This window comes from Colobus angolensis, unplaced genomic scaffold, assembly GCF_000951035.1.
Source record: "Colobus angolensis palliatus isolate OR3802 unplaced genomic scaffold, Cang.pa_1.0 Scaffold82, whole genome shotgun sequence".
Lineage (NCBI taxonomy): Eukaryota > Metazoa > Chordata > Mammalia > Primates > Cercopithecidae > Colobus > Colobus angolensis.
In genome coordinates, this window is record NW_012122043.1 from 2,960,055 (window position 1) to 2,975,890 (window position 15,836).

Consider the following 15,836-nt stretch of genomic DNA (forward strand, 5'->3'; position numbering starts at 1 on the left):
GGTGTGAGTAGTGTGAAGTGTGGGTGGGTGTGAGTAGTGTGTGGTGTGAGTGGGTGTGAGTAGTGTGAAGTGTGAGTGGGTGTGAGTAGTGTGAAGTGTGGGTGGGTGTGAGTAGTGTGCGGTGTGGGTGGGTGTGAGTAGTGTGTGGTGTGGGTGGGTGTGAGTAGTGTGAAGTGTGTGTGGGTGTGAGTAGTTTGTGGTGTGAGTGGGTGTGAGTAGTGTGAAGTGTGGGTGGGTGTGAGTAGTGTGCAGTGCAGGTATGAGTGTAGTTGGGTGTGAGTAGTGTGCGGTGTGGGTGGGTGTGAGTAGTGTGCGGTGTGAGTGGGTGTGAGTAGTGTGAAGTGTGGGAGTAGTGTGTGGTGTGAGTGGGTGTGAGTAGTATGAAGTGTGGGTGGGTGTGAGTAGTGTGAAGTGTGGGTGGGAGTAGTGTGCGGTGTGAGTAGTGTGAAGTGTGGGTGGGTGTGAGTAGTGTGCGGTGTGGGTGGGTGTGAGTAGTGTGAAGTGTGGGTGGGTGTGAGTAGTGTGAAGTGTGGGTGGGTGGGAGTAGTGTGCAGTGTGAGTGGGTGTGAGTGTGCGGTGTGGGTGGGTGTGAATAGTGTGAAGTGTGGGGGCGAGTAATAGATGCAGGTGTGAGTTGGGTGAGCTACGGGTGTGAGTGGGTGTATTGTGAAGCACGGGTATGAGTGTGTGTGGGACGTGTGGAGGTGAGTCGTGTGAGATGCAGTTATGGATATGGGTGAGGTGGGTGTGGGTGTGAATAGTGTGAGGTGCAGGTATGTGTGGGTGTGAGTAGTGTGAGGCACGGGTATGAGTAGTTGTGTGATGTGTGGATGTGAGTGGGTGTTACTAGTTGTGTGGTGTGCAGATGGGAGTGAGAGTAATTGTGTGCAGTGCAGGTGTGATTGCAGCAGGGATAGAGCTTCACTTCTGGTCGCCCTGCTGGATGTTTCTTCACAGAGGGCACAGATGTGCGGTCTGGCCTGGGACCATGTGACCAGGGCTGGGCAGGTGTGACTGGCCCCGTTGGTGAGGCCCACCCTCTCCTGGTGTCTGAAGGGCAGATGCACCGTGGGGTGGGCCCTGGCGGCGAACTGGGCTATGCAGGAGGTGAGGTCATTCCTGTGGGGTCTCTGGATCCATCCAGGTGGTCCAGCGGGGCGGCGCTGGCATTTGGGATCAGGGCTGAGCCCCTCCTGCACCTGCTGCTCTGCTCGTTTTAAGGTTTGACAAGAAAGTGGGGATTTTAACACTGAAAGCTCCTCAATAGATCAGAACAGTAAGAGAAGGTCTGTTAGATCTTAAACCAGTGTAACTTTTGCAACTCCTGCTTCACTGTAAGCAAACCCTACCGTTCATATATAATAATAATTTTATTCTGTGTATTTACATGATTTATTATTATGTAAATACTGATCTTTTTAACTCGTGGGATGCATGTGCAAGTCACTCCGTGTTTCCTGTGAAGGAAAAAGTGAATGCAGACATGGTCCCAGACTGTCACTTGGTGTTGAAGAAGTTTGGAATCAGCCAAGATCATATTCCCCATAGGACACAGTCTGAAAATACTATTTGGTAGAGAAAGAGTGTTGCCCCCAGACCTTTTCATGAGACTGTGAGAGGATGGGCAAAACTACAGGGAAGAGAAGGGAGGCTAGCACAAGGCCGTGGTCCCACTTGGAGGCCACAGGCCCTGCACAGGTGCAGGCAAGTGTGTCCCAGCCTGACTGCATGGTGGAATTCCCCGGGAAATAGCCAAAAGCTGCTTGGGGTTGGAGGTGTGCCCTGAGCAGTGGGCGGGGTTGGTGTGTGGCCTGAAGCTGTGCGGTTTTCCGAGAGCTCCCCAACTCCTCAGGTGATGCATGGCCCAGCACCCCACGTTCCAGCACCCCACAGCCCAGCACCCCATGTTCCAGCACCCCACGGCCCAGCACCCAATGTTCTAGCACCCCATGGCCCAGCACTGCATGGCCCAGCACCCCAAATTCCAGTACCCCACAGCCCAGCACCCCACGTTCCAGCACCCCACATTCCAGCACCCCACGGCCCAGCACCCCACGTTCTAGCACCCCACGGCCCAGCACCCCACAGCCCAGCACCCCACGTTTCAGCACCCCACAGCCCAGCACCCCACATTCCAGCACCCCACAGCCCAGCACCCCACGTTCCAGCACCCAACAGCCCAACACCCCACGGCCCAGCACCCCACAGCCCAGCACCCCACAGCCCAGCACCCCACGTTCCAGCACCCAACAGCCCAACACCCCACGGCCCAGCACCCCACAGCCCAGCACCCCGTGGCCCAGCACCCCACGTTCCAGCACCCCATAGCTCAGCACTGCATGGCCCAGCACCCCACAGCCCAGCACCCCATGGCCCAGCACTGCATGGCCCAGCACCCCACATTCCAGCACCCCATAGCTCAGCACCACGGCCCAGCACCCCACAGCCCAGCACTGCACGGCCCAGCACCCCACGGCCCAGGCGCCTGGGCTCGCCGCCTCGGTTTTGTCTGTGAGCGCCCTTCCGCACATTCTTTGCACTGGTGTGCTCTCAGATATTTAAATATACACCTGTACGCGTTTACAAGCTCCCATTCTTAATTCAGATAACTCCAGGTGCATTGCTGTGGTGTACTATGTATTCAAATAGTCTAACAAATTCCAAATAAGTAAGTTGGCAAATTTGTTTCTAGTCATTAAGCAGATTACACAGTTTAAAGACTCAGAATTTATTCCACTTAGCACGGTGTTTTGAGCAAGACTGAGCTGTCAGTGCCATCAAAAAAGGCCTTGCTGATGGTCATCTGGGTGGCAACCTGCATCCCCGCTCCGGCCCAGGGCCCACCTTCTCCCATGTCCCTCCTCTGGCCATCCTCCTGGTAGACCACTCCTGTCTTGCCGCCTGGAGGGTGTGGAGTTGTACCCGGCTGTTCATACAGGAAGTCCCTTTCGTAGGTCAGCTCCCTGGGCACAGGGTATCAGTAGCTGCCATCCTGTTCTTCCCCCAGAGAGGGAGGTGACTCTGGTGAAGGTGCGGATGACGATGGGTGCCTTCTGCTGAGAGACGGCCCCATGGGCTCCTTCTCTCCAGATGGCAGTGACAGCCCCAGACATCATAGCATTTGTTCTTAGACCGTGTTTTGGCCCATCTTGGCTGCCTATGACCTCATCTTTGATTCCTTACGCCGCAGCCTACTGTCTCCCTCTGCCTCTCCCCACCAGGGACAGGTTCTCTGAGTGGCCAGTGGTAGCCCTGGTAGAGAACAGACCCGGCTGGAGCCATCTAAGAGGACAGGGCCAGGTGGAGAACGGCCACCAGGAAAACCGCCAGAGGTGCTGCCCATCCCAGCCCTGGGCACTGCTGGTCCCACAGGGGAGGATGTGGGCATTGGATGTTTACTTGCTTGTTTAGCATCCTGTTTGTTTCCTTTTAACTTCAGCTTGACCCTAGGGAAGAGGTGCGTCTGTTGAGGTGGGGCTGAGGTTTCAAGGGAAAGATCACCCTGTGTGTGGCTTCTCGGCTGCAGCGTGCCTGGGGCAGTGCCCTGGGCAAACTAAACTGTCTTTGTCTGTCTTTGCCTTCTCTCCAGGAAAACGCAGCACAGTTCCCTTGACCAGAGTTCTCCACCCCAGAGTGGAGTGTCGACCTCCTATAACCACCCAGTCCTGGGAATGTACGACACCAAAGATGACTTCCCTCTTCGGAAAACAGGTCAGTGTCCCAGGCATGCTGTGGGCCGGGAGGCCCCCTGCACAAGCACCTTCCACGCCACAAGCCACGCAGGGCCCACTGCTGTCTTCCACTTAGAGAAGGAATCACCTGCAGATTTTTAAGTATTTGCTCCTTTCATTAGAGCATCATTTTGAAAAGATGTCCCTAAGCATTTCCTTATTATTTATTCCGAAAGAAATGAACCTCACGCATGTACACCACTGCTGAAGACTCAAACTCGCTTTGAAAGCACACTCGGTTTAGTCTTGTTTCGGTGGTGTGTGAGACTTTGCCACACTGAGGGGCATCCCACAGTGGTCATGGGGTGAAGCGGTTCCCGCTGGTGGGCCACGTGCCGTCTGAAAGCAGGTGAGCCTGCGGCCTTCAGGGATGGCTGTGGGCAGTGCCCGGGCAGCAGGGCCTTCCAGGAGCCCAGAGTGGGAAGGAAATCTTCATGAGAAAGAAATTCACTGTGTCCTGCAGGGGATATCCCAGCTGGGCTCAGAGTTACGTGCCACTGTTCTGTCCTACGCCAGAGGGAGAAGGACATTTAGGCACAAGCAGGTGCCTGGACCATCTTCGAAGCAGGGAGAGGCAGCTGCAGCAGTGTCTGATAAGTCAGGACGGAACCTCTGGAACTTTCTCAGGGGCCACGGAGGAAGCAGGCAGTGTCTTTAGATAATGATTAAGGTGGCTGTGGGCAATGCGCTGCGGTAGCAAGAAGAGCAGAGGCCGGGGAGGGCCTTCCAGAGGCTCTGCCCAGAGAAGTGGTGAGGGCAGGAGCCGCAGCAGGCGCTGAGGGCGGGCAGTGCCTCATCCCAGGTATGGCCAGTGGATCCCACAAACTGCAAGGCAGTGTGGGAAATCCCAAGGCATCCTCCCTCGGGGCAGCTCTTGGAGATGAAATCCTAGGAGCACCACTTTTTCCTGCTAAACAGATTCTGTGTTATCCAAAGGTTTCGGCCAATTCTGGGCGGAAACAACGCACTCAGTCACACGAGGGCTTCTTCACTGGAGCAGTGAGGCTTTGCGAGGGGCTGCTGGGGGCCGTATCAGGCCAGCCACGTCCCTGGAGCAGTGGGTCGTGTCAGGCCGGCTGTGACCCTAGGGGAGTAGGCCATATCGGGCCAGCCACGTCCCAGGTGCAGTGGGCTCTATTGGTCCAGCTGTGACCCTGGAGGAGTGAGTTATATCAGGTTGGCCATGTCCCAGGTGGAGTGGGCCGTATTGGGCTAGCCATGTTCCTGGTGGAGTGAGCCCTATTAGGGTGTATAGACGGTGTCCCTGGAGCAGTGGGCCGTATCGGGCCAGCTATGTCCCAGGTGGAGTGGGTCATATCAGGCCGGCCATGATCCGGGTGGAGTGGGTCATACTGGGCTGGCCATGTCCCTGGAGAAGTGGGTCATAACAGGCCAGCCATGACCTCAGAGGAGGGGCTGTGTTGGGATGGTGGAAACCCTGCTGGAGAGGGCCATATCAGGATGGCCATGTCCTCTCCAAGTCAGAGGCACAAGAATCCTGCAAACATGGGTGCATTTCCATTTGGGCCATAAGCCTTTATTGGGAAAAGTGAACCTAGAGCTGCTGCTGCTTTGAGTTTCATGGGTGTGAGCCTGTGGTTCTTACTGATGCTTCTACTGACAATGGTCCTGGATTTCACCTGGAGAGCGCCCTAAAGCTCGACAGAAAGAACCAATTTAGAGATCCGTATTTTTTCCAGAAAGATGTGCCCAGTAATATCAGGAGAGAATCTGTGGGCCAACTCTTGCAGATTGCCCTGCAGGTTCCCTTTCTGGGGACCGATGCTATTATTAATCACATTCCATCAACAAAACCAAAGTCCACAGTGAGTGGTGGGCCCTGTGCTGGGAGAGAGACCCGGGGAATGGGGAGGCGAGGAACGTGCCTACCTGGAAGAACCCTGCGCCAGGAACTGGAGCGACAGCGAGGGCGGAGGGTGGGAACCCGGAGGTGCTGCCGTCAAGCGCTGTGGGTTGGATCTGTGCTCACTCACGTAATGGTTCTGTGTGCCCAGAAGCAAATGCCCTCCGTTCCCCTGGCCTCCATTTCCTCCTCAGCACAGTGGGTCTGCTCACACACACATCCTCGCGGCTGTGGTATGCACCTAGCCCCAGTGTCTCTTCTTGTCCTGGGAGTGATGGCTGTGGCACTGACTCCAGAGCCACAGACCCGGGAGGGAGCGTCCGGCGAGAGCTTGGCCGCCAAGCCGAGCAAGTCGGCCTCACGTGGGGACGTGCCTTCCCACCAAGGACCCCAGAGCAGTTCCCCAGCACCTCCACACCCCAGCTCGTGGTAGAGCAGCAGGGATAGGGGAGCCCTCGGAGCTGTTTGCAGTGGCTCCTCCCCCATCCCAAACATCAGCACTACCTGGGGACCAGCCTCCTGTTCTAAGAAACAGAACCCAGCATGAATACTTCGTAGCAAGGAAGGCTAGCAGCATGGGAGATGAACTGCCCTACTGTTCGCCATCAGAGGCCTTTCTCCCAGAGGCGGGGCCCCCGCCATCTCTCGCAGTTTCCGTGGCCGTTGGCTTCCTGTGCTGCCTTGTGTTTCTCTGGGGATGATTGGAAGCAAAGTCTCCCACGCCGTCTACTGTGCTTCTAGCCTTGTGAGAGCGCCACCCTCCAACTCCCGCTTCCTTGAGAACGGAAGAGAAAATTCTCTTCTCACACTTCGGGAAATGTTATTTAGAATACGTAGTGCTCCAGAAGAACTTAATTAAGATTTGATTGCATTATCAGTTTTTTAAAAAGACATCACTACCACATTCATAATATTAATAACATAAAGATTTCAGAGAAAATGTTTAAACCACTTAAGAGAATAGTGTGTAGTTACACACCCTGTATTACCCTTGACATATCTGTCTACTTTCAAACACGTGACGTCACTCATTCTAAGTGATTTATATCTGTGCTTTTCTGCAGTAATTGGTAATATGAAACACGTCATTACGTTTTAGTTACGAAGTTCCTTGAATGAACTGAAATGATAATCTTTAATAATTGTGATGTACACTTAAATGATTACATGATTTTGACTTTACATTACCTTATACTGACCTGGCACACAGTTTGCCCACTTCTCCATCTCTAAAGGGCTATTGTATGACCTGTGAGCATGTGAAAAGCTTTGCCCCTGTCTTGTGAATTTTGTCATCACCGCATGCATTTTTTGTGTGTCCTTTGCGGCTCTGCTGACAGGTCACATCTGTACCAGCTCAAATGTCTAACCTCCCTGGTGAAAGCAATGCAGTGATTCCTATTCTGAGCTTGGGCATATTCCGGGCATTCATGTCGCCTGTGCCTGTGGGCAGGACCAGGTGCCTGAGTTTCTGCCCAGCTCCTTCACTCACCACCTTGGGACTTGGAGGAGCTCTTGAACCTCTCTGTGCCTCAGTTTCATCATCTGTGAAATGTACCTTTAATTTGCTTCTCTCCTGGGGCTGTCAAGAGACGTGAATGAATTAATATTTGCAAAGTCCTTCGAGCAGGACCAGATCAGGGTGGTTTCTGCTCTTTCTTCTCTACGCTGTTAGGGTGATTTTGATTTTTTTCTCCATCCAATGACTGGCAACTGCCGGACCCGGCATCCCCCCACCTCCTTCCCTCCATACCCAAGTTCAGGTAGAAACCAGCAGGAGCCACTTGCCTCCACTTAGAGAAGGACCCCAAGGATGGGAACACCAGGATTTATACCAAAAATCTGGCCAGAAGGGCCCATCTTGCTCTGTTGGCTTTTCAGGGCTCATCTCCTCGTTCCTGGCTTGCCTTCACCTGAGTGCTATCTCCCAGGAGCTCAGAACTAGGCTGGGCTCGAGAGTCAGACCCCTCTACCCAGGGCCTCAGGTCCAGCTCTTCCTGCCAGAGGCCCCGCCCCTTTCCTGGAAGATTGGCGGCAGGGGTGTCTCCACTTCAGAGGTCTTCACCTCCTGCCAGATTTCAGCCCAGGGTGAGGTGGTGCCTGGTCCCTTCCCATATCTGTGCAGCCTCAAGGGTCACCCTGACTTTGGGTTTCTGCAGACTCGTGAAGCTGCCAAATGTGTATTTTTAAATATAGTCCTAAGAGACAGCACTGTGTGGATCACTGTCACGGATATAGGATGCTGGGTCTTTCCTGCACTGTGTGGGTGTGAGGTGGCTTCACCAGAAACTGCATTTAAGCAGAGCCTTCGAGTCCATGTTCGCACTGAGGAATGGAGGCTTTTCCACTTTTAAAAGCAAGCAGCGTTTTGTCATTTTGATGATGTTGAAGGATCTTGTTTTTCCCCAGGAACATCTTCATCGTCTTAAAGATATTAGTCATCGTGTATTTTTTATAATGACTCTTAAATTTTCCCCTCATGTGACTTCTCATAGATGAAACAAGGCCAAAACAACTAACTGTTGTCCAGCCAGCACAGTTCTTTCCCATTTGTCAGCAGCTTCTTGGACCTGAGCACTGAAAACCTTGCACTCCACAGAACTCCTTGTCCAGCATCCTCCTGTGTCCCTGGGCACATGGTCCCAGCAGCAAACACTCTCCCCAGCACGTGTCAGGACCCGGCTGCTGGCCTGGGCTGTAGCACTGCCGTGGATTATCCTGGCTCTTGTAAGGAAGCAAATCGCCAGAGCTCATGCTCAGTGAGACGTTGGTGACCTCAGCCTTGTTCCGGCATTCTCTAGCCTGCCTGGTGGGGCTTGGTCCCCGCAGTTGGGTGTGAATTGGGAGGGCGCTGGGCTGGTCCTAGGGATGGAGTTCTGATGACCCCTGTATGGATCATGGATCTGGGCAGTCAGCCAAAGGTCCTGGGCTCCCCCTGCACTTGCCTCCACGGTCAGCCTTGAAGAGGGTTCATCTAGCTCTGCCCTCCTCACCCGGGGCCTTCTGAAACCTGTCGCTCAGGGTCATGGCAGCCCATGGGAAACATCCATCCATTGCTCAGATGTGCAGATAAGGGTGCGTTTTCCTCCATTTTGTGGGGGAAGCTGTCCTGCTTGGTGAGGAAGAGCACAGGGCCTGTGGCCAGGCTGGCGCCCACGACGCTGTGTCCTGGGCAGATGAGACAACCTACTGTTGTGTCCACCGGTCTGCAAGGCGGGGCGGTGGGCGTCCCCTTCATGACTTCATGGCTGTTTCATCAGTCAAGCCCTACAGCTCGTCAATAGGCTGGCTCCTGGCTTTCTCCTGTATACTAGTGACCTGAATAAAGTTACAGGTACTTTGTTCTTATCCATGTGTAGAGTAGGCTCAGGGTACTGTGAAATAGGACCAGAGTGCGTTTTCCACCCTGACAAACATCCCTCAGTTTGGGAAGGGGCTCTCTGTTTCATGCAGAGCCTCTGACCATTGCTTGTCATCTCTTGTTCTAATGCAGTTTGCAGAAACTGCTGGAGAGAGGGGTGGGACCAGGCAGAAATGGGCAGTGCCCACACTTCCTGCTGCTGTATGTAAAAGTGTGGTATATACTTCAGGAGGTGCAGTGTGGTGAGACTCCCTGCTGCTGTGTGTAAAGGTGTGGTATATACCTCAGGGGGCGTGGCGTGGTGAGACTCCCTGCTGCTGTGTGTAAAGGTGTGCCTCAGGGGGCGCAGCGTGGTGGGACTTCCTACTGCTGTGTGTAAAGGTGTGGTATATACCTCAGGGGGCGCAGCGTGGTGGGACTTCCTACTGCTGTGTGTAAAGGTGTGGTATATACTTCAGGAGGTGTGGCGTGGTGAGACTTCCTGCTGCTGTGTGTAAAGGTGTGATATATACCTCAGGGGGCGTGGCGTGGTGAGACTCTGTGCTGCTGTGTGTAAAGGTGTGGTATATACCTCAGGAGGTGCAGTGTGGTGGGACTTCCTGCTGCTGTGTGTAGAGGTGTGGTATATACCTCAGGAGGCGCAGCGTGGTGAGTATCCCTTCAGCTGCCGCTCAGGCAGTGGCTGGTGGAATCTCTTGTTCCTCGAGCTGCCTTTGAGGAGACAGGAAGAGGGTTAATGTCTATAATGCTCACCAGAGCCAACTCAGCCAAGCTTCCTGCTACCAGGTAGGCAGCCTCCCACAGAGATTCAGGGGCTCTTGTGCCGGGCTGGGTCCTCCATCAATTTCACGTTCTTAAAAAGTGAGCGTGAGTGTGTTCCGAAGGTGCTGAAATAGGCTTTGCTGTGCCTTTCCAAAAAAAGTTAGAGGAGTGGTGAGTTTGGTTACATATTAGGCGGTTTCTGTCTCAGGAACAGTGGGCCACCAAGCGCTCTGTGCCCCATCCTTCCAACTTTGACATCTGTCAAGCCTGAACTCTTCCTAATGTGGAAGGTACTCCAGGAGCTCTTGAACTCATCGTTTTCAAATACATATTTTTTTCCACCGTTCAATGGTAAAACTACACTGAGATTGGCAGCAAATGAAATATCTTCATTGAGAGGACTGAGGAAGAAAGAGTGTGGAGGAAAGCACGTCACCTGCGCGCGTCACACACAGTACCTTCTTTGAAAGAACCACAGAAGTAATGCACGCGTATGATAAATTAAAACAAACTCAGTCCGCACACCCTGAATCATACTTCCCAGAGATAGCTGCTGTTATTCGTTTGATATGTATCTGTCCAGATATCTTTCTCTGCCCATGTGTAGGGTGTGTATCTGTTTGTGTATCTGTGTTTCAGTGTGTGTGTGTTTGTGTGTGGGGTGTGTATCTGTGTGTATTTCTGTGTGTGTTTCTGTGTGTGTATCTGTGTTTCTGTGTGTGTATCTCTGTGTATGTGTGTATATCTGTGTCTGTGTGTGTATCTGTGTTTCTGTGTATCTGTGTGTGTGTCTGTGTTTCTGTATGTGTGTATCTGTGTTTCTGTGTATCTGTGTGTCTGTGTTTGTGTGTGTGTGTGTGTGTTTCTGTGTATCTGTGTATGTGTCTGTGTTCTGTGTGTGTGTGTATATCTGTGTTTCTGTGTGTCTGTTTCTGTGTGTATCTGTGTTTCTGTGTATCTGTGTGTGTACCTGTGTATGTATCTGTGTGTGTATCTGTGTGTTTCTGTGTGAGGGGTGTGTATCTGTGTTTCTGTATATCTGTGTGTGTGTGTGTGTGTGTTTCTGTGTATCTGTGTCTCTGTGTATCTGTGTATCTGTGTTTCTATGTATCTGTGTATATATCTGTGTATGTACCTGTGTGTGTATCTGTATGTCTGTGTGTCTGTGTATCTTTGCTTCTGTGTGTATCTGAGTTGTCTTGTTAACAAAAATACCCATTTTGCATCTTTTCCTCTACCTTTATTTTTAATTATATTGTGGCCATTATTTCATTTCTACGTATGAAGCTCAATGCCTTTCTCTCAGGTAGTCTAAGATAGAGATGTAAGGAGGACTGTTTTCTAGTTACCATTTTGCCAGCAACTTGGAGCACCTTTCCTCACTGTGCTAGTATTTCTGTAGGAAACGTTCTGAAAATGGAACTGCTGGTTCAGAGAGTATGTATATTCGAAAACACTGAGCAAATGGTACCCCCTCCCCAGCAGCCCGAGAGTCCATTGTCCCCACCCTCTCCACAAGCAGGACGGGATGGTGCTGCAGTTCATTCTACCGATTTGGCCGGTGACGAAGATGGCGAGCCTGTTGGTGTTTGAGTGAGCAGTGCCGTCACCATCAATCAAGGGCAGGCGTGCCTGTGTGCTTCCCTCCCCAGGATCACGTGAGCAACGTGCTTCAAGGTCCAGGGTGGCTGGTGCCCCGGAGCTGGGCGCCGGGGCCGCCCCGAGCAGGCCCTGTCTTCAGAGCCACCCTGTGCCCAGCATCTGGAACCATGCAGGGCACACGAGGTGGCTCCCTCCATGCTGAATGGACGTTGTTTAGCGGCAGTTCGTTGACCTGTTCTTCTATCAGGTGTTGTCTTTTCTTGTTCCTTTGTAGGTACTGTTTATATGTTGTTTTCAATCCTGTGTTTTCATGTATGATAGAAGTTAGATTCTAGTCTGTCATTTGTCTTCTTAGAATTATCTTTTTATTTATTTTATTTTATTTTTTTTTTGAAACGGAACATCGCTCTGTTGCCCAGGCTGGACAACCTCTGCCTCCTGGGTTCAAGCATTTCTCCTGTTTCAGCCTCCCAAGTAGCTGGGACTACAGGTGCCACCACCACACCTGGCTAAGTTTTGTATTTTTAGTAGAGATAGGGTTTCATCATGTTGGTCAGGCTGATCTCGAACTCCTGACCTCTGCCTGCCTCAGCCTTCCAAAGTGCTGGGATTACAGGCGTGAGCCACCATGCCCGGCCAGAATTATCTTTTTATTTTTACCAAAGTAAATAAATGTACATTCACGTAGACCCCCACGATGTTCATGATGGGAGAACGGCCGTCCCTGACTGCCTGTCCAGCCTGCGTTATTACAGCTTGTGTCACGCTCACAGCAGAACCTGAGTCCACCTGGGCTGCATTCACCTTGTAGAAATTTTTCCGGAAGTTGATCTTTTTTTTTTTTTAATTTCCTTAGTTTCACACCTGCCTGTTATTCAGGCCCACATTTCAGCATACTTAGGAGACTCTCCTCCGCACAGCAGGCCTCCTGGTGCATCTGGCCCCACTGCCTGGTGTGTCTGAATGGTCTGCTCTCCCGGCCTGGCCCCTGCCTCCTCTCCCGGGCTCCGTGGCCTCCTTTCTGCGGCCTCCTTTGTGCTTGCTTTCCTCTGCCATCTTGGTCATGCATGTCTTCCAGTGGCTCTTGGAGAAGTCGTGCATGGAGCATGAGTTTTTGGAGTCCTCGTTACAGATAAATATCGTTATCCTGTTACACCCTTGGTTGATCAGTTGGCTGGGGACGGAAGTCATTTCCTGCACGCTTTTCAGGTCATCGTCTTGCCCTCAATGTGGCTGTTGCCGAGTACAAAACTGTTCTCAAGGCCGAGCCTTTGTCCCCAGAGCTCTGAAGCAGTTTGGGATCCTGCAGGTGGCGGATTCTTGGCCTCCGTGTCCAGCTCCTCTTCAGCTGGAGAAGTAGGTCTGGAGTTTCTGCTCATGATTTTCTCCACCCAGCTGATTCTCTCCTCTCCTGACATTTTCAGCAGTTTGTTGTGGGATCTTTGCACTCCCATTTTTCATCTTTTTATCCTTTTATTCCCCCTTCTGACAATTCTCAAGTTTTTCTCCAGCCCCTTCCTTCTGCACTTGCGTTTTTGTCCTCTTGTCTTTATCCTCTTTAATACTTCCTTTGGTGTCACTTTAGGATTTCAAGGCAGAGCAGCTGGAAGCAGTTACCTCCTCTCTGCAGCTCTGCCTACGCACCCTGTCCCACGGCAATGTTCTGTACATCTCTGCTTCTAAATCAATGGGTTCTTTCCTCGCTGGCTGCTGGACATTGCATCAGGCCCACAAAGATACCGCCCTCCACACTCGTGCCACGTGCACGCATTTCCCCTCTGTAAACCCGGCCACTAAACAGTTAAAGCATTCTGGCTCTGAGAGCCACTTCACCTGCAGCTGACTCTCAGGATGTTTAAGTTGGGAGGAGCGAGCCTGTCTCCATCAGAATTGCTTCTGGCAGAAGGATGAAGGCACCTGCTAGGCATTGGGCACTGTGTTGAATTTTAAGGTTGTGATTAGAATGTTGTGCCACCTTAATTAGTCATTTATTTGATTGGCTTCAGGAGAAACGATCTCACCTGCTCCCTGTTCCCTAAGGAGCAGACACTGCATTTGGAAGTGCAGTTGGCATCCTTCCTGCCCTCACCCATACTTGGTGGGAGCGACTTTTCCATGAGGCCTCTGGCCTGATACTTTGGTTCTGTCCGTGTACCTGCAGCCCTCTTAGGGGTGGGATCCAGTTCCTGCAGTTCCTCTGCCTGGCCACGTCGTGCCTGGAATGAGTGGAAGACCCACGAGGGTGGTGAAGGGGCTGCTGCACTGAGCCGGTGCATGTGCAGCCTCCACCCTCACCGTCACCAGGTACCGGCTTACCTGCATCTTCCACTTTGGCTGCCTTTCGCAGAATTATTGGAGTTACAGGCATTGTGCAAGCTTAATTAAGACACATGCATTTGAAGGACTGAAATTGTAGGTCACTATGTCTTAAGTCAATCTATAAGATGCCCGGCCTGAAAGTAATGAGGGAGGGCAGGAAGCAGGAAGGCCGGCCACCCTGAAAGCAGGCAGTGAGCTGGTCCTTGTGGTGTGCAGCTCCCCCAGCTGCCTTCTGCCCCCTAGGCCTTCTCTGTTCTCCCCAGAAAGGCCACTTCATGTGCCCTGCGGAGGCTCCAGCGTCCCCCTTCTCTCCTAGTCCACGTGCTGCTGCTCAGTCCCCTCCCCCAGCCCTGCATCCGAAGCCCTGCTTGTCTGATAGGTTCTGGGGGCAAGTCAGAGTGCTGAATAGCCCACGGGGCAGGGACGAGTGAAGGGCCCCAGCCTCATGCCATGCTGTCCTTGGCAGTGCTGGCATGATGTCCTGGCACCTCCTGGTCAGCTGCAGCCACCCTGGAGGCAGAGCCAACCAGGGACGTGCAGTCAGCTAGAATCAGGGAGGCCAGGCAGGTGTGCAGGCTGGGAGGCAGAGGATAAACAGGTGAGGGGACAGAAGAATTCCAGATGCTGAGAAGGCAGCTGTGAGGAAAACAGGGCAGTGGGGCTGTGATGGAGGCAGTGGGGCTGTGGGGGATCAGGGCAAGCTTGGGAGGGGTGTGGAGCAGAGGCCTGAGGAGGGGGAGGGGAGGGGAGCGGTGGGGTGAGGCAGCCGCCACGGGGCTCTCCTCGAGAGTCTCTTGTACAAGGAGTCTGGAGTGCCTGGCAGGGCTGCGGAGGATCTGCCGCCCGACTGATGACCTAGGGGCAGCATGGTGACCCCCACAGGGCCTGGGGGAGGCCGTGCACTGGGCTGCAGTAGCACAGCCAGTCCATGGTGGCCTGGAGTGACCAAGTCATGCCTGCCACCCGATGCCACATGTCCCACTCACGTGGCAGGGCAGCCACCGAGGAAGGCCTTTGACACAGGGCCGGGGACCCTGTGCTCTTCTGTGGGCACACACAGCCCCTGCCTCTCAGAAGTGGCTCCTGCCCACCATCAGCGGCTCCTGTCCCAGGCCCGGGGAGTCCCTGCAGAGCCCATGTGGGTTTCAGTGGAGATGTGGTGGTGGGAGAAGAGGTACTGTTTTCTTGCCTAGTCATCAGCTGGGTTTTTTGGCTTGGCTTTTTTTGTTGTGTTTTGTTTTTTGGATAATGGCAAGAAACCCAGCGTGGAAATAGAAGTGGAGCATGTGAATCTATGTTTGCCTCAGTCGGTTGTGTTAGGCACAGAAGCGTGCCCTGGTCATTAACCCATGGAGAGGCCGGCTTGTGGCTGAACCCGTCACCTGTCGTCATCTAGGTCCTCCGAGCCACAGCACAGAGGCCTTGCTCACTGCAGAGCAGGCTGAGGCTCAGAGTCTGACACCTGCTTACAGCGCCTCTGGTTTCTCTGGGAAGCCTGTTTTAGGGAGCTTGCTTCTCCCACATCCTTCTAAGACCTGCAGGAAAACTGTCCCTGACTCAAAGCCTTTTCCAAAGTGGGAAGGTCCTGGGCTGCCCGCGTGTCCCAAAGAGTGAAGTCACATGGGTCCTGTCCCCATCGCCCAGCCACGTCAGTCCTGCTTCCAGGAGAAACTCCATCTCATTCCTTGTTGCTCTGGAAGCAGTGCACTTCCTGTTCCGGAAAGATTAAGAATGGCAGGAGTGCTGATTCTTTAAAAAGAGGTAAAATCTCCCAATTTGCAAATCTACAAGTGGTAGAACCTTGAAAGTAGCCAAGTAAAACCTCAGAACTCAAAGGCTTGTGTGACACACGTCTCCACGGCAGTATTCTTGCCGTTGTTCTGGACTCTGAAAGCCAATAACCTCTCCCAGCTGGGTTTGGGGATTTCTTTGCCTCCGGTTGCTGCCTTTACATCCCTGGTGCTTCCCAAGGCAGGCCTTGCCGCGGAGGTTTGAGTTCCAGATGCAGACGAGTTGGGAACCACCATGGGCTGGAAGATGCAGATTCGCAAATGGCTCTGTCCGCACAGGCAGAGCCGTTCACAGAAACCGACCCATGCCCAGTACCTTCACCGTGTGGTCAGATGAAAGGTGAAGCTGGCACAGGTGTTGGGATGGGCTTTGCTGAGCCTCACCAGGTGGGAGTGGGGATAGCAGC

At 53.0% G+C, this 15,836-nt stretch overlaps 1 protein-coding gene across 1 annotated transcript in view; it reads left to right on the forward strand.

Moving 5' to 3' along the window:
• Positions 1-15,836, forward strand: part of HDAC4 (histone deacetylase 4) — a 344,484-nt gene that overhangs the window by 233,223 nt on the left and 95,425 nt on the right. Inside the window, exon 7 of the mRNA XM_011929582.1 lies at positions 3,590-3,711. Within this exon, the coding sequence (XP_011784972.1) occupies positions 3,590-3,711 (122 nt within the window). The remainder of the gene's footprint in view (positions 1-3,589; positions 3,712-15,836) is intronic.